We start from the raw sequence: 24,458 nt of genomic DNA on the forward strand, positions 1-24,458 counted from the left end.
ATGCCAGAGAACGCATGATGTATCTGCAACCAGTTAAATGCTGCTTAGTCCCCGGAGTGTTGCGTTCATCAAAGACCTTTGCATTTCATCCCACAGCATATCAGTGTTCTGCACTCCCCGAATCTATGGGGGCTGGTGTGCAGACTCCAGTGACCTCCCTTTAATGGCTGGAAGGAGCCTTCACCAATTCTGATTGCACAACATCTCATTTTCATTACCGCTTGGAGCTTAACGTCACTCATGCCTGATTTAGCATTCTTTCAGTGCAGAGACTGCTGCTAAACGTACAACTTTTCAAAAGTTAGCCAACTGGGGCGATATGAAATTTCTAGCCCAGAGAGACTACATGAACAGGCACCAACAGCACCAGAAATAGAGAGACTACACCAACAGCAGCAGAGATAGAGACTACACCAACAGCACCAGAGATAGAGACTACACCAACAGCACCAGAGATAGAGAGACTGTAGTAACAGCAGTAGATAGAGAGACTACATGAACAGGCACCAACAGCAGCAGACAGTGAGACCTAAAAAGGATACAACAGATTACTTTCTAAATGGTGAATGGCTAAAAACAGTGGAGGTCCAGAGAGTCTTGGGGGTCCATAGATCATTAAAATATCATAAACAGGTATAGAAACTAATCAAAAAGGCTAATGGGATGCTAGCCGTTATATCTTGAGGACTAGTATACAAGGGGGTAGAGGTTATGCTGCAGCTGTACAAAATCCTGGTTAGACCACACCTGGAGTACTGGAAGCAGTTCTGGGCACCACATCTTTGGAAGGATATACTGGCTTTGGAGGGTGTGCAGATTACCAGAATAATACCTGGACTTCAAGGGTTAAGTTATTACATAAATTAGGGTTGTATTCCCTAGAATTTAGAAAGTTATGGGGTGATCTGATCGAAGTTTTCAAGATATTAAAGGGAACAGATAGGATAGATAGAGAGAAACTATTGCCACTGGTTGGGGATTCTAGAACTCGGGGCATAGTCTAAAAATTAGACCTTTCAGGAGTGAAATTAGGAAGCACTTCTACACACAATGGGTGGTAGAAGTTTGGAACACTGTTCCGCAAACAGCAATTGATGCTAAATTGTTCATTTTAAATCTGAGATTGATAGTTTTCTGTTAACCAAAGGTATTAAGGGATATGGGCCAAACGCAGGTATATGGAGTTAGATTGCAGATCAGCCATGATCTCATTGAATGGCAGAGCAGGCTCGAGGGGCTGAATGTTCCTATGTTCCTACATGAACAGCCACCAACAGTGACAGAGATAGATCTGGGCCCAAGTTTGCCCAGGAGTTGCTCCGTTTTTTTTGGAGCAACTAGATTTTTTTGGAGTATCTGAAAAATCGCAATTCTGCTCATTTAATTTGCTCCAGTGTAAGTGAGTTAGTTAGGTTTTTTTTTTAAGTTTAGTTTTTTTTTAAAGGGGGCGTTACCAGCCACTTACGCCTGTTTTGGCCATTTAAGCAAGTTTAGACAGCTAAAAGTTACTCCAAACTAACTTAGACCAGCGTATGTGGCCACTTGTGGCCGCACAGAAAAACCTTGCAGTGAGTTAAGAAATCAGCGCAGGTAGCCAGAGATAGTGGGGGGAAGGGAAGTGAGAGGACCTTAGTGAAAGCACTAAACACCTTCACAACAACATTAAAGAAGCAAAAGTACATTTAAAGCACCAAACACTAAACAAAGCAGTACATTTAAAGCACCAAGCACTAAAAGCACAAAAATAAGCATTCAATAACAAATAAAAAATACAAGGAAGCTGAGAGGACTTGCACCTAGCACCAAGATTTACAAAGCACTAAACAACTAGATTAAAAATGGATTGGTAAACTAGCAAATACATTATAGCAAGTCCTGTAAATAAGAATTTCAGCCAAACTATTTTACAGAATTCCTTTTGACAGCAGATGAAGAGTAAACTTGAATGTAAATCAAACAAGAATTTAGGACTACATAATCAATCAATCAATAAATAAACAAACAAACAAACAAAAGAAGTCCTACCTTCAACAAAGCTTTACTGCAGAAAAACACTAGCAGCTGGGTACTGTTGCACAGAGTCTATAGCTAACTCTGCACACTCTGGCCGCCGATGAGGAGCCCATTCAGCCAGGACTAGGGACGGCGTGCTTCGGGCCCCTCCCACACAGCCTGCAGAGCACATGCAGAAATTCTGGGGGTGAAGAACTACTGTACATGCACGCACACTCTAGCACGCATGTGCAGAGGTCCCGGCAATGCTTTCAGCGCCGGGACTTGGCTCCGTCCCTCACTGCTTGTGCTGCGCACGCCAAGGCCTACAACGTTCCAAGGAGCGGGGAGAATACCGAGTTAAGTTTTCGGCACCGTTTTTCGTGCACAAAGTCGCCGCACCTCGGGTACGTGCGCCGTTTTAACCGGAGGGGCAAACTTGGGCTCAGAGAAACTAAACAATGGCCACCAGTTCCAGCACTTTAGTCGGCCTGCAGAGGTGAGCTTGTCTGTACAGGGGCGGTTCACTGCAGAAATAGTGAAGTATTCAATGCAATTTCAGCAACTGTGCACATGGAGTTATGGTGCGGTCACTGGTCTTTGAGTCGAGTTTTAATGGGGTGAACACAGTAAAATGGGAACCAGATCAGATTCTGATTTTAAAAAAAGAACTGCACGTGTAGGATGCCTCATCAGACCTCTCAGAAAAAGTATTCTAGCCAACAATCCTAAACAGGAGTTCAAATCCCGCCTCGACAGTTTCAGAAATAGGGAAATAAAAAGCTGGAATCAGTAAAAGTGATCATGAATCTGTCAGGTTGTTGCAAAAATTCAACAGGCTCACTTATGTCCTTTCGGGAAGGAAACCTGAACTTAACGGTCTGGCCTACATGTGATTCCAGTCCCACACTAATATGCTTGATTCTTAATTGCCTTCTCAAGTGGCCTCGCAAGCCAGTCAGTTGTATGAAAACTGCTTGTGGTGATTCAGGGAGAAGACCCACCACCACCTTCTCAGGGTAATTAGGGTTGGGCAACAAATGCCGGTCTTGCCAGTGATGCCCACGTCTCGAGAATGAATGAGAAAAAAATATCTTTCAGAGCACACTGGGAAGAAAAACAGGTTTACAACCAACAGGAGGAATCGAAGTTAAGTTAAGAGAAGAGAGACAGAAATGCGGCCAGCGAGAACACACTTAAAGGAGACCTTTGAAAGCAAGCAGGGACTTTTGAGGGGGAAGATTTAAAAAAAATTGCTAAACAGATTAACTATTCATCACTGCTCTGCACAGAATGTCTACATCACAAGATGGGCATCAATAATTGCCAATGACCACATGAGCTTCCAATGCCAATGGAGGTACCTGGATGAAGTTGCCACTTGGGCACGTCCATGGTATATGGCAGTCCAGGTGGGAATATTGCGGAATACACTGTCTGCCCACCCTCTTGAACAAAGGACATGGTTACCATCAAAACTGTACTGAGCAGGTTGCCTAGCTGTCTCCTGTCAGATCCAGTCGGAAGTGGACCACTGTCTGAACTCTGAAAGCCCAGAATTGAGTGGTTTGGCTAGGTCCAGTATGGTTTGCACAACCTCCCTCAGTCCTCCTGCACGTCTACTCCTGGTCTATCCTCAATGTGTCCACTGGGTCCAATACTGACTGAAGCAATCTTCCTGCTGGCTTGCTGGTGGAGCATACTGATCAATGGTTGGCAGTGATAGATCTACAATAGGTTTCACAATGCAAGGTATAAACAGGAGCATCAGGGCCTCATAGTGGTACAACAGCGATGCTGACCAGGGGTGCAGAGACAGACAGACAGAATAAGGGAGGAGGTGCAGACAAACTGCAAGGGGAGATATAGACAGACTGTGGGAGGAGATGTAGATGGAAGGAGAAAGAGACAGATGGAGGATGGAGCAGTGACAGATGGGGGGAGGAGTAGTGACAGATGGAAGGAGCAGGTGTAGACAGATTGAAGGAAGAGGTGTAGATATATGGACAGAGGAGGTGCAGACAGACTGTAGAATGATGTGCATATAGATCAAAGGATAAAGTGTAGACAGACAGAGGGAGGAGGTGGAGACAGATGGAGGGAGGAAGGAGGTGTAGAGAAGGCTGAAGAAGGAGATACAGACAGATTAAGAGAGTAGGCACAGGCAGATTGAAGGAGGAAACATACAGCTAGACTGTGAGGACAGATGTACAGTGATACAGAGAGAGGGTGAAGTTAGACTGAGAGAGCTGGAAATAGATGGACCAGGGTGACAGACAGACAGATTAAAGGTAAAACAGATGAAGGGAGAAGGAACAAACAGATGAAGGGAGGAGATACACAGACAGAGAGAGGGAGAAGGAGACACACAGGCACACAGAGAGTGGAGATATACAGACAGAAAAAGCAGCGCACAGACAGATGAAGGGAAATGATACACAGACAGAGAGAAGCACACAGACAGAGAGAGGAGATGTGCGGCTAGACAGAAGGAGGAGCACACAGATAGACAGAGGGAGGAAATGTGCGGCTAGACAGAGAGAGGAGCACACATAGAGGGAGGAGCAGCAGATAGGACATTCAGAAATAACGAAGTGAGAAGAAAAGCAAAGGAAAGATGAAGAATAATTACATCTTTAGTCAACTGATTAAAGACTCAGTTCAGAGGAAGAAGGTGAAGCACTAGCAGACCACAGGAAACTCCATGAATCCCAGTGCATGCATACAATTCTGTAATTCACATTTTGAAATGTATATTAGTCTGCTAATGTCACTGCACTGGGGTTTCCTTCGGCCACAGGCTTTTTATAAATCTCTCCAAATGACTTGAATGGCTGCAGATTGAAGTGCGGAGTTTGAATTTGAAATACAAAGCTATGTAATATGCAAGCCTCCAACCCACACAGAGCAGAAGATCTCTCTGAGGAAGTGACTGGAACTTCAAAGTGACAATTTAAGCAATGCCTGTTTGAGTAATAATGGATTAAAAAGCTGTGTTATGTGATAATTAAATTATTTAAGGGTTTCTGAGCCTTGTGCAAACTGCATGAGAAGGTTTCAATTCCCCAAACAGTGGCACATTAATAGCCGGTATTTTGCAATAGGCCCATCTTTGTGCACTTCATAGAATCTTACAGCAGAGAAGGCAGTCAGTTGGCCCATCGTGCCTGTGGTGGCCGGCTCTTTGAACGAGTTGTCCAATTTAGTCCCACAATCCCAGCTTTTCCCCCATTAACCTGCAAATTAGTCCTCTTCAAGTATATGTCCAATTTCCATTTAAAACTTCCTTTCAGGTAGAATGTTCCAGATCTTAACAGCCCTCTGTGTGAAAAAAAATTCTCAATTGCCCTCTAGTTCTTTTGACAATTAGTTTAAATCTATGAACTCTGGTTACTGACCCACTTGTCAGAGGAAACAGTTTCTCTCTACTTGCCCTATCAAAACCCCTCATAATTATGAATACCTCGATTAAGGGCTTCCCTTAACCATCGCTGCTCCAAGGAGAACAATCCCAGCTTCTTCAATTTCTCCACATAACAGAAGTCCCTCATCCCAAGTTTCGTCCTGGTAAACCTCCTCTTGACATCCTCCCTAAAGTGTGATGGCTAGAATTGTACACAATACTCCAGCTGAGGCCTAACCAGTGATTTATAAAAGATCAGCGTGACTTCCTTGTTTTTGTATTCAATGCCCCTAATTACAAATCAACTATCCCATATGCTTTCATAACCACCTTATCAATCTGCCGTGCCTCCTTCAAAGATTTGTGAATATGTACCCTGTTATGTATGTAACCCTTGGGATCCCAGCATCCCTTGGGAGCACTGTATATAAGCAGGCCTCCCATGCTGTATGCACACTCTGGAGTTTAAATAAAAGAGCTAAGGTCACAATTACTCACTGTCTACAGTACTCAGTTGCATTACTTTATTATGAGCATAACGTACCCCAAGGTCCCTATGCTTTTGCACCCCCCCAACCCCCACCCCGCCTCAGTATGCTGTTTCTCCTAAAGTGCATCACTTCACACTTTTCCGCATTAAATTGCATCCACCACGTGTATGCCCATTTCACCGCTCTCTTCCTCCCATCCTTTAGCCAATTACATATCCAAGATATCACCATCCCTTTAATCCCATGTGCTTCTATTTTCCAAATAAATCTGTTATGTGATACTTTATCAAATGCATTTTGAAAATCCAGAGACAACATCCACTGCACTATCTTCATCACCCTCTCTGTTACTTCACTTAGTTGAAATTGTCTCAAAATCATTTTATGCCACATCCTTATGAGTCAGCGGCAAGAGTGGACCTGGTTGGGAACGGAGTGGAGACCGGAAAATAAAGATTGGAGGAGAGGAGGCCCAAACTCACCGAGAGCAACGCAAGAGCGGACCTGGTTGGGATGGAGTAGAGACTGGGAAACAAAGAGCGGAGGAGAGACAGCAAAAAAAAGTGACGCTAAACAGCAGTGACTAACCATCAATAATGCCTTTCACCTAGTGAACCAGCTGGGAGAGGGTGATTTCAAGGGGTCAACAGAACCTGGGAAAGCTGTTGGGGGAGGTGACTGAAAGTACGGACGAAAAGTTGGTAGCGGGGGGTGGGGCGGTGCAGACGGACTCTGAAAGGAGGGGAGAGGGGTAGCGAGGACAGAGGGGCTTAGGACCACAAGGGGCTCGTTGACTGAAGGCAGCACTACCAATGGAACTCTCGGGGCGGGGTTGGTGTGGACACGCGGTAAAATAAAACAAGGATCTGTAGAAGATCGCAGAGACAGAACTTGGTCAGACCGTGCAGGGAGTAAGATGATGCAATAGACTTTCAGGATGATGTACTGGGGGTGAGGAGCAGTGGGTGGTGAAGGGCTGCGCAATTATTGGAGGTTCAACTGGCAGAGGTTTGATGGTGAATCTGCACCAATGGTCAATTCACTAACAGCAGTGTGTGCACTTGTGCAAACGGTCAAAAATTCCTTAAATATAATTGACTAGCACGCTAATTTTTTTCCCCTTTCAGTCGTGTCCTTCAATGTCCTGACACTGCCGGAGATAAAGGAAGCAGTTCCCATCCTGCTACCTGAACCTCCATTAACCAGTGGTCCTATGGGTTAGGTTCAGCAGAAACCTACACAGTGGCCGTGGGAGCTCTTGTCTCTAAAAGGACCACCCTACACTTTGTCAGGAGGTGGGAAGATCTGCAAATCACAGCCCCTGATGGACAGTGCCAAGAGACTCCTTATTGAGGGGGAAGGCAGGGGTTTGTGGGCAACACAACCACAACAAACCCTCATTTATAAAACCATTAGCCCATCATGGCACGCAATAGCTTAGCACTTGCCCGCTTACATCAATCGCCATGAATTGGAGCAGTCATCCTTACCTTGCCGCGTGTTGTACGGTCTCATTTGTACCTCCTCCACGCATTCTGCAGCAAACCAGCCAGTCCGGCCTTTTACTGTCCCTTCCCAGAATCCTCCCTCGCCGATGCTCAGCACTGTAAGAGAGAGAGAGGTGGTACATTAGCATTAGGGGTACCTCGAACTGGATAAAGTCTAAAGTAGGGTCAATTCACAGTCAATATTCAGCCCACTGACCTGAGTCACTGATAGCTATACACACACACACTCTTTCAAAGTTGAAGCGTTTGCAACCCAGTTCTAATGAAAGGTCATCGATTTGAAATGTTAACTCTGTTTCTCTCCCCACAGTTGCTGCCTGACCTGCTGAGTATTTGCAGCATTTTCTGTTTTTATTACACAGGCACGGTACTGTCGCAAGTCGTCACACACACGCACAGATGAGTCAGTCTTGGGGTGACAGTCAGGGGAAACGCAGCAGTTTCTGCCCCTATGCAGGGACGCCTGCTGGATGCTGTACGTCTTTTGAGGACAGCCTCAGGGTTGGCTGACATGCTCTCCATTAACAACATTCTCTTGACCCTCAAAGTCAGGCCTCACATCTCAAGAATGGCCACTCCATTGAGATACCAGGGGTCACCCCGTCCCAGGGAGATGTAGCCCAGCCAGAGTCTGTCCCATCAGAAGAAGAAGATGAGCATAATAACATTAAGAAATAGGAGCAAGAGTAGGCCATATGGTCCATTGAGACTGCTCTGCTATTCAGTAAGATCATGGCTGATCAGCGACCTCAACTTCACTTTCACGATCTCCATAACCCTCGATTCCCCTAGACTCCAAAATTCTATCTATCTCAGCCTTGAATATATTCAGACTCAGCATCCACAGCCCTCTGGGGCAGAGAATTTCAAAGAGAAAGTAAATTGGGTAAAACAAGAAGACTATTATTAATTATTATTATTATTAATGATAATTCTCCGGATGTGTGCGTCGATGGCAGGTTACCCAGTCCAGGTGATGGTCGGCCACCTTCTTAAACCACTGCATATGGTTTGATACATGCCAGTCATGTCCTTTTGTCAAGAGTCAGCCGTGGCTCAGTAGCAATATTCCCTTTCATTTTTGTTTTCCAGTGCGGGCTGTTAAATTTCCTGCACGGCCGCTATGCATGTACTCTTCCAGTGGCAGCACTGATGAGCGGCCTGTATGGGACTTCATGATTGGTGTGTGGCTGCGCATCTTAGGGGAACATTGCTCAGTAGGTAGCACTCTCGCCGATGATTCAGAAGGTTGTGGGTCACCTTTATTGATAACAGATTTTTTATTTCCCGATTTTTTAATCTGAATTCTCATTGTCAAATTGCCATGGTGGGATTTGAACTTGCGTTCTCTAGTTGAATAACATAACCACTACATTACTGGAATGCTCGTGAAACAAACAAGTCACTTCATCCTTGACCTGTCACTGTCTTTGATCCAACAAAAAAATGACTCTGAAGAAAATTGCACAGAAAGGGCAACGTCTCAATGAAATATATAGGGGCCGAAATTGTCCCATTTGCGGCGGATAATAGGAACTAGATGGATAATTACCTCTGGGATCCATGAGGCGGGCAAATAGAGGGAAATTGCCCTCTTTTCCTGGAAAAAAAAATCATAGGGGCGTTGTTGAGGGTGGCAGAGGGGCGGAAGTGAGTCGGGAGCGGGGCGGAAGGTGGGCGGTGACACGCAGCGTGTCTCCCCTTCACTTAAAGGGGAGGGACGCTACGAGGTCTACTTGGCGCTCACTGGGCCAGCAGGGAGGGCTTCGGCTGGGCCAGCGACCCGGCACCCAAGAGGGGGTGTCAGGCTGCCTGTTGGCCATTGTCAGGCCGACTGCAGAAACAGCCGACAATTAAAATAAAATGGCGGCTGCAGCGGTGCGCCCTCCCTTTTAAGGGCGGACGCACCACCCAGCCACTAGCAGGGAAGTTGTCGGGGCATTGGCAAGAGGTCAATCATCTATTTGAGGGCAATGTTGCTTCCGGGGCGGAGACCAGGCCGTGTGCGCTATCATGACGTCATTATCGGCGTGTGCACAGGAGCGGGCTGGTCACCTTCTTCGCCTCAAAAAATCACTAGTACAATGTCCCTATCGTCAGGGAGTCCGCCTCTTGCGGTAACTGCTCTTAAAAAAGGGGGCAATATCGGCCCCATAAAATTCTTAGAAGGCTTAACTGGGTAGATGCGAGAAGCTATTTCCCCTGGGTCATAGTCTCAGGATAAGGGGTCAGCCATTTACGAACGAGATGAGGAGAAATTGCTTCACTCAAAGGGTTGTGAATCTTTGGAATTCTCTACCCCAGAGGGCTGTGAATGCTCAATCATTGATTATAATGTCTCGATTTTAAAATTATCATCCTTGTTGTCAAATTCCTCCATGGCCTCACCCCTCCCTATCTCTGTAACCTCCTTAAGCCCTACAACCCTCTGAGGTATCTGCGCTCCTCAAATTCTGGCCTCTTGCATATCCCTGATTTTAATTGCTCCACCGTTGGTGGCTGTGCCTTCAGCTGCCTAGACCCTAAGCTCTGGAATTCTTTCCCTAAACTTCTCTGCCTCTCTTTCCTCCTTTGAGACACTCCTTAAAACCTACCTCTTTGAACAAGCTTTTGGTTATCTATCCTAATATCTCATTATGTGGCTCAGTGTCAAGTTTGTTTGATTACTCTTCTGTGAAATGCCTTGGGATGTTTTACTTCATTAAAGGCTCTAAGTTGTTGTTGCTGTTGTATATTCAAGACTGAGATCGATGGCCCAGAGTTTGCGGTGGTAAAGGTAATGATGGCGAAACTCTCAGCATTTATCATCATTACTTCCTGAAACTGACCGTAACTTCAGGATTTAACGATTGCGCAGATAAACATGGAGATCCTGAAGTTGCGGTCAGTCATTCACTGCTCCGCCATAGGCTGTGCTGTGGAACTCCCCATAGCCAGCAATCGGTGAAATCACTTCAACTGATGAAAACTTTACCACTCTAATACCGCTGTTAAATACCCCATAAAAAGTTAAGCCCTGTTTAAAGAGGTGCAACTGGGGGTTTAACTGCAAATTGACTGCTAAGCAACTGTTCTGGCCCTGAAAAACTAATTTTATATTGGTAGAATGTCAAATTTCTCCTTTATGATAAAAATGACTAGATGTTTAAAATAATTTTAAAAATCATTTAAATTTTTTAAAGTTTGTTTATGATATTTCAGCTTCTACCTTAACCCCAAATGCATGTCCCAATCTTTATTTCGTGCTCTGTAAAAAAAAATTTAAGTGAATGATAAAAGCTGCTTTTTATTTCCTGGTTTGCTGTCTGTGAGAATTCTTCAATGTGATTGGCTGCTTAGACAGCTGATGGCATCACTGCCACTGCAGTCTGGAGATCCCCTTTTGACAGAGAAAGTGAAAGTTTTTGCGACAGAGATTGCAAGATCTTTGTGGGCAGCTTTCTTCGAGGTCAGCGGCGATCGTCATTGCTTCGCCGCTGACCACAAATTAAGGGCCGATAGATTTTTGGACAATAAGGGAATCAAGGGATATGGGGATAGGGTGGGAAAGTAGAGTTGAGGTAGAAGATCAGCCGTGATCTTATTAAATGGCTGAGCAGGCTTGAGGGGCCGTATGGCCTGCTCCTGCTCCTATTTCTTATGTTCTTACAAGCGTCAGTCACCTTCGATGGGTAGGATTGAAGCTCAGCCTAACATTGGAATGCTGGAGCATGTCATTCTGCCGCAAAAGTTGAATATTGTGAAGCAGCATCGATTCTGTCGCACTCAGGTCTATATTGGCAATAATTATCTGGTAAATATGTATTTTTAGACGTGATTAAAAGAGATATCTCTGGGATTTGCTGCACTATCCTTTCTAACTTTCACTAAGTGTCTCAGACACCCGAATCAATAAGACTATTAATGCTTTCTGGTCAGTCCATTATTGAACAGGATCATTCAAAGTACTGATTCATCCAAAGACTGGCGTCAGATGCAACAGTAAGAGAGAAAAGGAAGTGCAGATCTGAGCTTGAAATACACTTCAATCCGTGGCAATATCTACTATAGTAGCTAAGGAACTAATATAGAGCCAACATACTGTCTATTGGGCCACACCAATGACTTTGGGGCCAGAACTCTCTGGAAGGTGTTAGCAACAGCTCCGGGGCAAAGTTATCGGCTGAAAATTGCGGCCTCGCTGGGTCTGTATAAAGTGTGCATGCGCCAAGAACCAGCTCTGCCGATCGGTTAAGATTTCTCCATACAGATCTTACGCATCCCTGGGAGAAGGGCATCCACATGGCAGAGGTTGGGCTATTTGCCCAATTCATGCCCAGCGAATGTCCTTCAAACTTTTAAGCCTGATAAAAGCAGGCGCATAGCTTACTTTTACCAGCATAACGCTTTTAAAACATATAAAAATTAAATTTAAACATTTTTTTATATTAAAAATCCTGTCCATTAAGGTAAGTTTATTTTTAACCCTATTAAAACATATTAAAAAAATTCCAAAAAATATTTTTTTTCCAAAACATTTAATTTCAATTAATTTTAAATATGTGAGGTGTTTTATTTATTTATTATGCTGTGATCTGGTATTTTAGGGGGGTTTCTCATTGATAGTAATGGGAGCCCATACAAACAGAGCTCCCATTTTTATCAAGGCGAATACAGCATAGTGATTGGTGGTCCAGGCCCATGTGACTCTAGCATGTACATACATACGTACGTGAAAGACATCTCCCCGTGCGCTGTGCAGCGTATCTAGGCCTCTGACTGGAATCCTACATTCCTCCGGGATCACCAGGTACTTTTGTAGATATTTTTCAGGTCGGAGGCGTTCATATGAAGAAAGCCTCCAACCGCAATTTCCCCCCATTAGTGCAGGTCCTAGAAACAACTACAGGGCTAAAACACACAGCAAAATAGGAACAGGAGACGATCATTCAGCCCCTCCAGTCCTTCTCAGCAGGAAGTTATGCTAAACCTTTATAAATCACTGGTTAGGCCTCAGCTGGAGTATTGTGTCCAATTTAGGAAGGATGTCAAAATCTTGGAGAGGGTGAAGAGGAGACTTCCTAGAATGGTACCAGGGATGAGAAACTTCTGTTATGTGGAGAGACTGGAGAAGCTGGGATTGTTCTCTTTAGAGCAGAGAAGGTTAAGGGAGACGTCATAGAGGCATTGTCAGAGGTGGTGCCTTTTGGTTGAGATAAACTGTAAAAAATCCCATGGTGCTCTGTGATTCTTGCCTCAACTAAAACTATCAAAAATGATTATCTGATCAGTCACTCGTTTGCTGGGATTATACTGTGCACAAATTGGTGACAACACTAAAATACACCAAAAACTTAAGTGTAAATTGCACTGATCAGTTGCAAATCACTGTTAGTGGGATCAGGATCAACTTCCGAGAGAGGGATTAACAGCTTAGAAATTGGAAATGAGAACAGACTCACAGCCTCCATTTGCTCCTTGGTAACTTACTCCACAACACAATTCCCCTTGGAGTGATAATGCTCCCCCTGGGATTTGAAACCTTCAACACAGGGAATAATTTGCCCGGATCAATTTTTTCAATTCCTTCAGAATCCTGAAAACTTCAATGAGTTTCCACAAAACTTTCTTTTCCAAAGAAATCAGCTTCCTTAACCTTTTCCTTATAGCACAGATTTGTGATACCTGCATTCATCTTGGTTCTGGATCCGGCTGTGCTCTTAGATGGGCCAGCAATGAATATGAATTGAACATCCCAGTTTAAAGATCCTACACACACTTGTCCCCTGTTTAAATGTCCTCATCTCCCCCACACAAAAAGTATAAGGCTAGAAATTGGCACTTGTCTCATATGCACAGTTCAGATTAACACTCACATTGAAATAGCACAGGGGGATTTTACTAACCATGCAGTAAATATTTCAATCCCAATTTGCACCCGCAATTCACAATCTGCTCAAATCTGTCACTCATAGTTTACCACCATATCATTCCAATCCCAGTTTTATAAGAATCAACTCCATGATTATAAGAACATAAGAAATAGGAACAGGAGGAGGCCATTTGGCCCCTCGAGCCTGCTCCGCCATTCAATAAGATCATGGCTGATCTGATCGTGGACTCAGCTCCACTTCCCTGCCTGCTCCCCATAACCTTTGACTCCCTTATCGCTCAAAAATCTGTTCATCTCCACCTTAAATATATTCAATGACCCAGCCTCCACAGCTCTCTGGGGCAGAGAATTCCATAGATTTACAACCCTCAGAGAAGAAATTTCTCATCTCAGTTTTAAATGGGCAGCCCCTTATTCTGAGACTATGTCCCCCAGTTTTAGTTTCCCTTATGAGTGGAAATATCCTCTCTGCATCTACCTTGTCGAGCCCCCTCATTATCTTATAAGTTTCAATAAGATAATCTCTCATTTTTCTGAACTCCAATGTGTATAGGCCCAACCTACTCAACCTATCCTCATAAATCAACCCCCTCATCTCCGGAATCAACCTAGTGAACCTTCTCTGTACAGCCTCCATTGCAAGTACATCCTTCCTTAAATACGGAGACCAAAACTGTACACAGTACTCCAGGTGTGGCCTCACCAATACCCTGTGCAGTTGTAGCAGGACTTCTCTGCTTTTATACTCTATCCCCCTTGCAATAAAGGCCAACATTCCATTTGCCTTCCTGATTATTTGCTGTACCTGCATACTAACTTTTTGTGTCTCATGCACAAGGACCCCCAGGTCTCTCTGTACCGCAGCACATTGCAATTTTTTTCCATTTAAATTATAATTTCCTTTTCTATTATTTCTGCCAAAGTGGATAACCTCATATTTTCCCACATTATACTCCATCTGCCAAATTTTTGCCCACTCATTTAGCCGGTCTATATCCCTTTGCAGATTTGTTGAGTCCTCCTCACAATTTGCTTTCCCGTCCATCTTTGTATCATCAGCAAACTTGGTTACATTACACTCGGTCCCTTCATCCAAGTCATTAATATAGATTGTAAATAGTTGAGGACCCAGCACCGATCCCTGCGGCACCCCACTAGTCACTGTTTGCTATATTAAACGTAACAAATATTAAGATGGAAGCAATTGCTTCTATTACTTCAGAATAACCCATGTTCCTTCCTATATTGTGCTGAACAGCAACAGGAAAGAAAGGGAAGAGCATGGAATGACAGCTCATCCAACATCTCACTGGCATACAGAGGAGCAGGCCTGCTGAGGTCCATGATTGAAATGGAACTGAGTTAGTATGTTGCATATGATGCAGGTCATTTAATAGATCCAACAGAGGGCCTCAAGCTTTGAATAATTGCTGCTGATAACCCACTAACAAATTGGCAGGAATGTGCAGTTTTGAATCATGTGATTAAATTGAACGTGATTTTGTCAGTGGGAATGGAAAACAGCAGCCAATAACGACGCATCTATATATTAAAAATCTATATGTCCACTTACTGTCCACTTTTCCGTTATAAATTCCTGTGCCCACCTATGTAAATTGGCCACACATTGCAAATGTTTCCATGCCTCTGCTAGCTCCTCTCGGACTTCTTTCACCAGCTGATGGTGCAGCCATCAGGGCTCAGTGACTAATCCATTTTTTCAAAACAAATTCCTTTTCTCCAGTTATCTCTAACAACTGTTCAACATCCCTCTCTAGTAAGTTTACATTCTGATTTCCATCATAATTTGATGTAAAATATTCATTTAATATCTCTTCCATGCTTTCATTCTCTGTAATTAGTCTCCCTCCTTCAATCCTCAGTGTTCCTACCCTTTCAAAAAAATATTTGTTTACTTTTAATATATTTATAAAAACTCTTACTATTTTTTTTCATCTACATTTTGCATATTCCCATTAATTCGGGAATCTTCCTTTTCCCCTCCACAATACAGTTTAAATATTCCATAAGATTTTCTTTAGTATTGTTATCAATAGCAAATAGAGAAGGGGTTACTGAGGATCAGTGACAGTGGATCAAAGAATCATAGAATAGTCCAGCACAGAAGGAGGCCATTAGGCCCATCGAGTCTGCGAAGGCACTTTTGAAGAGCAATCCAGTATATGGGGGTGGGGGAAACACTTTAGATGCCTTTTGCTATCGGGTTTCCTGAAGCTTGGGAAACCCAGCCAGCCACGATTAAACCTGTAAAGCTGCTTAAATCAGAGGCTGCTAGCCTCATTAAAATGTTTAATTGGCCAACCAACTTCCTTTAGTTTCTCTTTGTTTACTCTATCTAATCCCTTCATGATTTTAAACACCTCTATCAAATCTCTTCTTAACCTTCTCTGCTTGAAGGAGAACAACCTTAGCTATTCTAGGATAGAGAAGGGGTTGGTGAGGGTCAGTGGCAGATGGTAGGCAGAGGACAACGGTTTGGTGAGGGTGTGTGACAGAGGATAGATAAAGGAGGAGGTTGGTGAGGGTCTGTGACAAGAGGGTAGAGGAGAAGGGGTTTGTGAGGGTCTGTGACAGAGGGTAGAGGAGAAGGGGTTTGTGAGGATCAGTGGCAGCAGATAGATAGAGGAGGAGGGGTTACTGAGGAGGTGTGACAGAGGATAGATGGAGAATGGGTTATTGAGGGCGAGACAGAGGATAGATAGAAAAGGGGTTGAAATAAACTCAAGCATCTTCCCCAAAAAGAACTAAACAAATAGGGACAAAAATATATTGGTTTGTAGATCCAAAACATAAACATAAAAGACAGTCACTAATAAGTCCAATAAAGAATTCAGGACAAACATCTTTTCGCAGCGAGTGGTTAGAATGTGGAAATTGCTACCTTATGAACCTAGATAAACACGTGAGGGAGAACGAAATAGAATCATTCGATAAGGTTAAATGAAGTAGGGTGGGAGGAGGCTCATATGGAGCATAAACACTGGCACTGACCAGTTGGGCTGAATGGCCTGTTTCTGTGCTATAAACTCTATGTAATAATTTCTTATGCAAAAATCAGAATGGGTACTGTTATGTATGGAGAAAGAGTCAGACTGAATACTGTGAGCTCAAAGTAAAATGTGACCTTAGTTTTTTATTGCAGATTTCCAGAGTGCCTCTCCAAACTGTGAGGCCTCCTTAAATACCTGTGCTCTCAAGGGATTATGGGATCCCTTGGGACTCCAGGGGATGAGCCCTCTGGTGGCTGTACAGAGTAAATACAGGTTTACATATATAAGAACACTCACCGCCCCCTCCTCCCCTCCCCCGCCCCCCCCAAAGTCAACAGTGTAACTATTTACAATGTGAGTCAATCTGGGGCCCTTCTTGCCCTGGTTGATCGTCTCGGTGTGAAAAGCTGATGTTGGTGAATCGTCTGTTGGGCCTTGCTGGGCTGCTATGGATGATGGGTTCTGCTTCGTGGTCAACCATGGTGCCGGTTGCCACTGGTGTGTATGTTGGGGAATCAAAAAAGGTAGGGTCCAAGATGGGTTGCTCAGGATAGTCCGTGAATCTGAGTTTGATTTGGTCCAAGTGTTTCTGGTGAATGAGTCCATTTGAAAGTTTGACCCGAAACACCCTGCTCCCATCTTTGGCCACGACAGTGCCGAGAAGCCACTTGGGACCTTGTCCATAATTCAATACAAATACAGGATCATTGATTTCAATCTCGCATGACACATTTGCGCTATCATGGTATTTACTTTATTGAAGCCTCCTGCTCTCTACCTGTTTATGTAGATCAGGATGAACTAACGAGAGCCTTGTCTTAAGTGCTCTTTTCATGAGCAGTTCAGCAGGTGGGATCCCAGTGAGCGAGTGGAGTCTCATGTGGTAGCTAAGCAGGACTCGGGATAGACGAGTCTGCAGTGAGCCTTCAGTTACCCTCTTCCAGCCTTGCTTGATGGTTTGCACTGCTCTCTCTGCCTGACCATTGGACGTTGGTTTAAACGGGGCAGATGTGACATGTTTGATCCCGTTATAGGGATATGAGTGGCTTATGGTCAGTTTCCAATTCGAATTTTAGCCTAAACAGGTATTGATGCATTTTCTTTACACCATAGACACACGCTAACGCTTCTTTCTCAATCATGCTGTAGGCGCTCTCAGCCTTAAACAGCCTCCAGGATGCATAAGCAACCGGTTGCAGTTTCCCAAAATCATTAGCTTGTTGCAAAATACACCCGACGCCACATGATGACGCATCACATGCTAGTATCAAACGCTTACATGGATCATACAACATAAGCAATTTGTTTGAGCATAACAATTTTCTCACTTTTACAAAGACATTTTCTTGACTTTTGCCCCAAACCCATTCGTCCCCTTTCCGTAGTAAGACATGCAGTGGTTCTAACAGTGTGCTGAGACCTGGTAGGAAGTTACCAAAGTAGTTCAGGAGTCTCAGAATCAACCGCAGCTCCATCACGTTCTGTGGCCTCTGTGCGTTCTCGATTGCCTCCGTCTTCGAATCGGTGGGTCTGATGCTTTCCGCCGCGATCCTCCTCCCCAAGAACTCCACTTCAGGCGCCAGGAAAACGCACTTTGAGCATTTTAATCTGAGCCCCACGTGGTTGAGTCGACTAAGAACCTCCTCCAGGTTCTGCAGATGCTCGACTGTGTCCCGACCTGTGACCAAGATGTTGTCCTGGAAAACCACGGTGCGCGGGACCGACTTCAGTAAGTTTTCCTATTTCTCTGGAATATCGCTGCCGTTGATCAAATTCCAAACGGGCACCTGTTATAAATGAAAAGACCTTTGTGCGTGTTGATGCAGATGAGGCCCTTTGATGATTCCTCCAGTTCCTGCGTCATGTAGGTTGAAGTCAAATCCAGCTTCGTGAAGGCCTTTCCTCCCGCCAGCGTTGCAAAGAGGTCGTCGGTCTTTGGTAGTGGGTATTGGTCCTGCAGGGAGAAACGATTGATAGTTACTTTGTAATCGCCACAGATTTTGACGGTGCCATCTCCCTTGAGGACAGGAACGATCGGGCTGGCCCACTCGGTGAACTTGATCAGTGTAATGATGCCCTCTTGTTGCAGTCGGTCCAGCTCGATCTCTACCCTATCTCTCATCATGTACTGCACTGCTCTCGCCTTGTGATGGATGGGTCGCGCCCCCGGAATTCGGTGGATCTTCACTTTTGTTTCTTGGAATTTCCCGATGCCTGGTTCGAACAGCGAAGGGAACTTGTTTAAGAACTGGGCACACGAAGTGTCGTCAGCAGGCGATAGCGCTTGGACGTCGTCCCAGTTCCAGTGTATCTTACCTTGCCAGCTCCTGCCGAGCAGCGGGGGACCATTGCCCAGTACCACCCAGAGTGGTAGCTTGTGCACCGCTCCATTGCAGGAGACCTTTATGGTAGCACTGCCGATTACGAGAATCAGTTCTTTTGTGCAAGTTTTTAGTTTCGTACAAATTGGAGTTAAGACTGACCTTGAGGCCTTGTTGCACCACAATCTTTCGAAAGTCTTTTTGCCCATGATGGATTGGCTTGCGCCTGTGTCCAGTTTCATTGACACTGGGAGTCCAGTTAGTTCAACATTCAGCATTATAGGGGGACAATTTGTGGTGAATGTGTTCACCCTATGTACCTCTGCCTCCTCGGTCTGAGGCTCTGGTTCATCGTGATCCTCCGTGGATCTGTCCTCCTCCGCAACATGGTGATTTGCAGGTTTAACAGGATTAGCAGCTCGCCTGCACATACGGTGGAGGTGTCCCATTGTTCCACAGCCCTTACAAACATACCCTTTGAATCGGCATGAATAGAAACAATGATCACCCCCGCAGCGCCAACAAGGTGTTAATGGCCTTGCATTCATCACCCTTGATGGTGGACTCAGATATCTGCAGATGTGCAGCTGCAGGCATGTGTGGCCTGCCCTGTATGTGTCGAAAACAACATCACTTTGTTCACAGTACTTGTAGCAGCACTTGTGTGCTGACAGATTTGCTTAGTATTGTCACTGGTGGCAATGAACACCTGGGCTATCGCTCTGGCCTTACTCAAGGTTGGGGTCTCTACAGTCAAAAGTTTGCAAAGTATGATTTCGTAACCAATGCCAAGTACGAAAACTTCTCTGAGCATGTGCTCCAGATGTCCTTCAAATTCGCAATGTCCTGCAAGTCGTCTTAGCTCGGCGACATAACTCGCCACTTCCTGGCCTTCAGACCTTTTGTAGGTGTGTAACCGGTACCTCGCCATCAGAACGCTTTCCTTCAGGTTCAAATGCTCTCGGGCCAGTGTGCAGAAATCATCATACGATTTCTCCGTGGGTTTCGCTGGAGTGAGCAGATTCTTCATGAGGCCATACGTTGATGCCCCACGGACGCTGAGGAGGATCGCCCTTCGTTTGGCAGCGTTCTCTTACCCATTGAGCTCGTTGGCCACGAAGTATTGGACGAGTTGCTCCACAGAAGTTTCCCAATCATCTCCCTCCGAGAATTTCTCCAGGATGCCCACGGTTCTCTGCATCTTTGGGTTCGCTATCTGTATCTCGTCGCCAGTTGTTATGTGTGGAGAAAGAGTCAGACTGAACACTGTGAGCTCAAAGTAAAGTGTGACCGTAGTCTTTTATTACAGGTCTCCAGAGTGCCTCTCCAACCCGTGAGGCCTCCTTAAATACCTATGCTCCCAAGGGATTATGGGATCCCTTGGGACTTCAGGGGATGAGCCCTCTGGTGGCTGTACAGAGTAAATACAAGTTTACATATATAACAGGTACAGTTTGTAAAAAACATATTTCCAGTTCTCATCACTCCTCTCTTAAAAGATGCTAACTCCTGTCGCAGTGATGACTACCACAGTCCAATCTCTCACTCAGCGTTCATTTTCCATTTGTGAGTCTAAGCAGTGTCAGCAAGCTAATTGAACAAGGAGGCAACAAGACTGAGTCTGATCCTGTCTCACCCAACATAAAGACATGGGGGGCGAAATTGGCCTGCTCCCCGATTGGGGGCAGTAACCTTCTGGGGCTGGGACCTTTAGCGCCCGGCGCGGAAGTCCTGCCCCTGCCACGGAATTGCCCTTACTGCCCCTCAAAGGAAGCGGAGTGCAATCTCCCGCGCTCCACTTCCTTTGGGGGCAGTAACCAGGGTGCTTCAACGCCCCTCCCTTCGATTAAAGGGGTAGGCCGCTGCGCACTCTGCAAGGCCTCTGATGGCCTCCACTAGGCCACCAGGGCAGCATGCGACCGGGCCAGCAGCCCGGCATCCAAGACAGAGTGCCTGGCTGCACGATGGAAGCCCGGACCACGGTAGGACCAAGAGTCGGCTGACAAAAATTGGCAGCTCGGGGCGCTGGTGCCTTCCCCCTTTAAGCACCGCCCCGAGAACGGATGTCGATCAGCTTCGCGAGCTGGCACTGACATCCTCTCACGGCCTGCGGGGCAATTTCCCCCGCAGGGTGGAACGGGTCGGCGAGGGGTCAGTGCACATGGCGATGACATTATTGCCGGTTGCGCAGTGGCCCGGGGAGCTAACCGCGGTGCGTGGCTTGTCATGGCAGCGCCTCCGCAAACACCCGGGCAATTTCCCGGAAGGCGGTGGCACCCCCCTCCCTCGGGCGAAGACTCTTGCGACCCGCTAGCACCCCCGGAGGTGCTAACAGGGCTATAATAAGGGGCAATTTCGTCGCTAAGCACTTTCCAACAAGATAATAACTCAGGAGTGGGGAACCTTGACAGATTTTCCTCTTTTATTGCTTAGGGGCACTGAGACTCAAAGAGAGATGAGCAAACTCAGCACAGACCAGGAATGGGGCTTTGTACTGTCTGGTCTGTAGGGCTCATTACTAATCGGGGGAGAGGGGGCTCCTTAACTCACTAAGCAAATCATGGCACACAGCTTGCAATGCCTGGAACCTCTCCAGCTTCACATCATGTATAGATCCATCACTAGATTGTCAATGATGAGGCACTTCGCCATCACATTTCCCTTCAAAGAAGCAGTATCACTACCAACTGTACCACGCCTGTTGGTGCAGGTGACATCTCAAGCACCGTCGGGGCCACGACACAATTCAATCTGTCATTGTTTTCATGATCGTGAATAAAACATGACTAACAAACTTCAAAAGAAAATTTTTCATGCTTTTTTTCCCCGTGTATCGAGAATACAATATTCAATACCACAGGCGACAAGCAGAAGAAACAATCGTGAGATTTTTGAAACAGATACATATATATATATCTGAATTGTAAGCAGACGCATTTTTTAATTCTTTAGCTTTCAGGAGTTAAAGTGTGGGATTCACCATTTATAGACTTGCTCGTATAGATTCACTGAAAAAGATATAGTCAACACACCTGTCATCGTCAGCTGAGCAATCTCTGAAGTAATTTATAACTGGGGAGCTCTGGAGCATCAAAGTAACTCTTGGCTGGGAGTACTGCCTTGGTGATTATCCTCTGTGTTTGTGTCTCTGCATGTATTAGTGTACATAATATGACAACAGACAGCTTTATCCCTCACCATCAGTGTTCACTACTTTTTAACACTATGTTGTTTGTGTCACACGTATAGCTTGCAAGACAGGCAGCTAATGTGAAGCCTAACTGTTTTTACAATTATACAAGGGACAGCCTTGTTTCAGCTTAGCCTGCACTGGCAGCAGGTTTCCTTCCCTAAAGGATATTAGTGAACCAGTTGGGTTATTATGACTATCTGACAACTTCATGGTCACTTTTACTACCTTATTTTTTTAATTCCAGATACTTTGGGATTGAAAATAATGGACTGGAATTTATGATCAGTGGTGAAGAAACGGCGATCGCCGCTGACCTCGAAGAAAGCTGCCCACAAAGTCAATTTCAGCTCTCTCGATCTTAGTTTGAATCTGGGGCCAAATCAAACAAATCACCAGCATCCAACAACTGTGATGTCATCAAGCTGGCTAAGCAGCCAATCACACTGAAGAATTCTCAGATAACAAACCAAGAAGTAAAATGCAATGACTATAAATTACTTTTAATATATTTTGCAGAGTGTGAAATAAAGATTGGGACATACACATAAGATTAAGGAGGAAGCTAAAATATCATAAACTTCCAAAAAATATTAAAAACTTGAAATTCTTAATCATCTTAATGGAAAATTTTGACATTCTACAAATATAAAATTAGTTTTTCAGGGTGGTTCAGCAATCAGTACAACATTAAAAACTAACTTGATTGGATCGAGGTTACGTCCAGGGATGGGGTCTGGACCCAGGAAAGGACGGCGGAGAGAGGCCCGGAGGTCGGTGAGATGTGGGAGGCCTGGAGGTTGACAAGGAGCGGGAGACCCAGAGGTCGGCGAGGAGTGGGAGGCCTGGAGGTCAGCGAGGAGAGGGAGGCCCGGATTCTGGATCAGTTCCTATGGAGTGGAGGGCAGCCAATGTAACCCCACTTTTTAAAAAAGGAGGGAGAGAAAACAGGGAATTATAGACCGGTCAGCCTGACATCGGTAGTGGGTAAAATGATGGAATCAATTATTAAGGATGTCATGGCAGCGCAGTTGGAAAGAGGTGAAATGATAGGTCCAAGTTAGCATGGATTTGTGAAAGGGAAATCATGCTTGACAAATCTTCTCGAATTTTTTGAGGATGTTTCCAGTAGAGTGGACAAGGGAGAACCAGTTGATGTGGTGTCGTTGGACTTTCAGAAGGCGTTCGACAAGGTCCCATACAAGAGATTAATGTGCAAAGTTAAAGCACATGGGATTGGGGGTAGGGTGCTGACGTGGATGGAGAACTGGTTGGCAGACAGGAAGCAAAGAGTAGGAGTAAATGGGTTCTTTTCAGAATGGCAGGCAGTGACTAGTGGGATACCGCAAGGTTCTGTGCTGGGGCCCCAGCTGTTTACATTGTACATTAACGATTTAGACAAGGGGATTAAATGTAGTATCTCCAAATTTGCAGATGACACTAAGTTAGGTGGCAGTGTGAGCTGCGAGGAGGATGCTATGAGGCTGCAGAGTGACTTGGATAGGTTAGGTGAGTGGGCAAATGCATGGCAGATGAAGTATAATGTGGATAAATGTGAGGTTATCCACTTTGGTTGTAAAAACAGAGAGACAGACTATTATCTGAATGGTGACAGATTAGGAAAAGGGGAGGTGCAACGAGACCTGGGTGTCATGTTACATCATTCATTGAAGGTTGGCATGCAGGTACAGCAGGCGGTTAAGAAGGCAAATGGCATGTTGGCCTTCATAGCGAGGGGATTTGAGTACAGGGGCAGGGAGGTGTTACTACAGTTGTACAGGGCCTTGGTGAGGCCACACCTGGAGTATTGTGTACAGTTTTGGTCTCCTAACTTGAGGAAGGACATTCTTCCTGTTGAGGGAGTGCAGCGAAGGTTCACCAGACTGATTCCCGGGATGGCGGGACTGACATATCAAGAAAAACTGGATCAACTGGGCTTGTATTCACTGGAGTTCAAAAGAATGAGAGGGGATCTCATAGAAACATTGAAAATTCTGACAGGTTTAGACAGATTAGATGCAGGAAGAATGTTCCCAATGTTGGGGAAGTCCAGAACCAGGGGTCACAGTCTAAGGATAAGGGGTAAGCCATTTAGGACCGAGATGAGGAGAAACTTCTTCACCCAGAGAGTGGTGAACCTGTGGAATTCTCTACCACAGGAAGTTGTTGAGGCCAATTCACTAAATATATTCAAAAAGGAGTTAGATGTAGTCCTTACTACTAGGGGGATCAAGGGGTATGGCGAGAAAGCAGGAATGGGGTACTGAAGTTGCAGGTTCAGCCATGAACTCATAGAATGGCGGTGCAGGCTCGAAGGGCCGATTGCCTACTCCTGCACCTATTTTCTATGTTTCTATGTCAGCGAAGAGAGGGAGGCCCGGAGGTCTGCGAGGAGAGGGAGGCCCAGAGGACGGCGAAGAGAGGGAGGCCCAGAGAGGAGAGGGAGGCCGGAGGTCGGCGAGGAGAGGGAGCCCAGAGGTCAGCGAGGAGAGGGAGGCCCGGAGGTCAGCGAGGAGAGGGAGCCCCGGAGGTTGGCGAGAACAGGGAGGCCCAGAGGTCGGCGAGAAGAGGGAGGACAGGACTGGAGTGGCCCGGAGGTGGGAAGTGCCGAGGAACGGAGGTCAGGGCCGGCGAGGTTGGGGCCTAGGAACAGCGAGGTCAAAGCCCAGT

General features: G+C 45.5%; 1 protein-coding gene across 1 annotated transcript in view; it reads right to left on the reverse strand.

Annotated features, from left to right (window-relative positions):
- The window catches only part of shank3a (SH3 and multiple ankyrin repeat domains 3a), a 1,463,579-nt gene that overhangs the window by 577,603 nt on the left and 861,518 nt on the right, over positions 1-24,458 (reverse strand). Inside the window, exon 13 of the mRNA XM_070897277.1 lies at positions 7,377-7,490. Within this exon, the coding sequence (XP_070753378.1) occupies positions 7,377-7,490 (114 nt within the window). The remainder of the gene's footprint in view (positions 1-7,376; positions 7,491-24,458) is intronic.

Source organism: Pristiophorus japonicus, chromosome 13, assembly GCF_044704955.1.
Source record: "Pristiophorus japonicus isolate sPriJap1 chromosome 13, sPriJap1.hap1, whole genome shotgun sequence".
Taxonomy (NCBI): Eukaryota; Metazoa; Chordata; class Chondrichthyes; family Pristiophoridae; genus Pristiophorus; species Pristiophorus japonicus.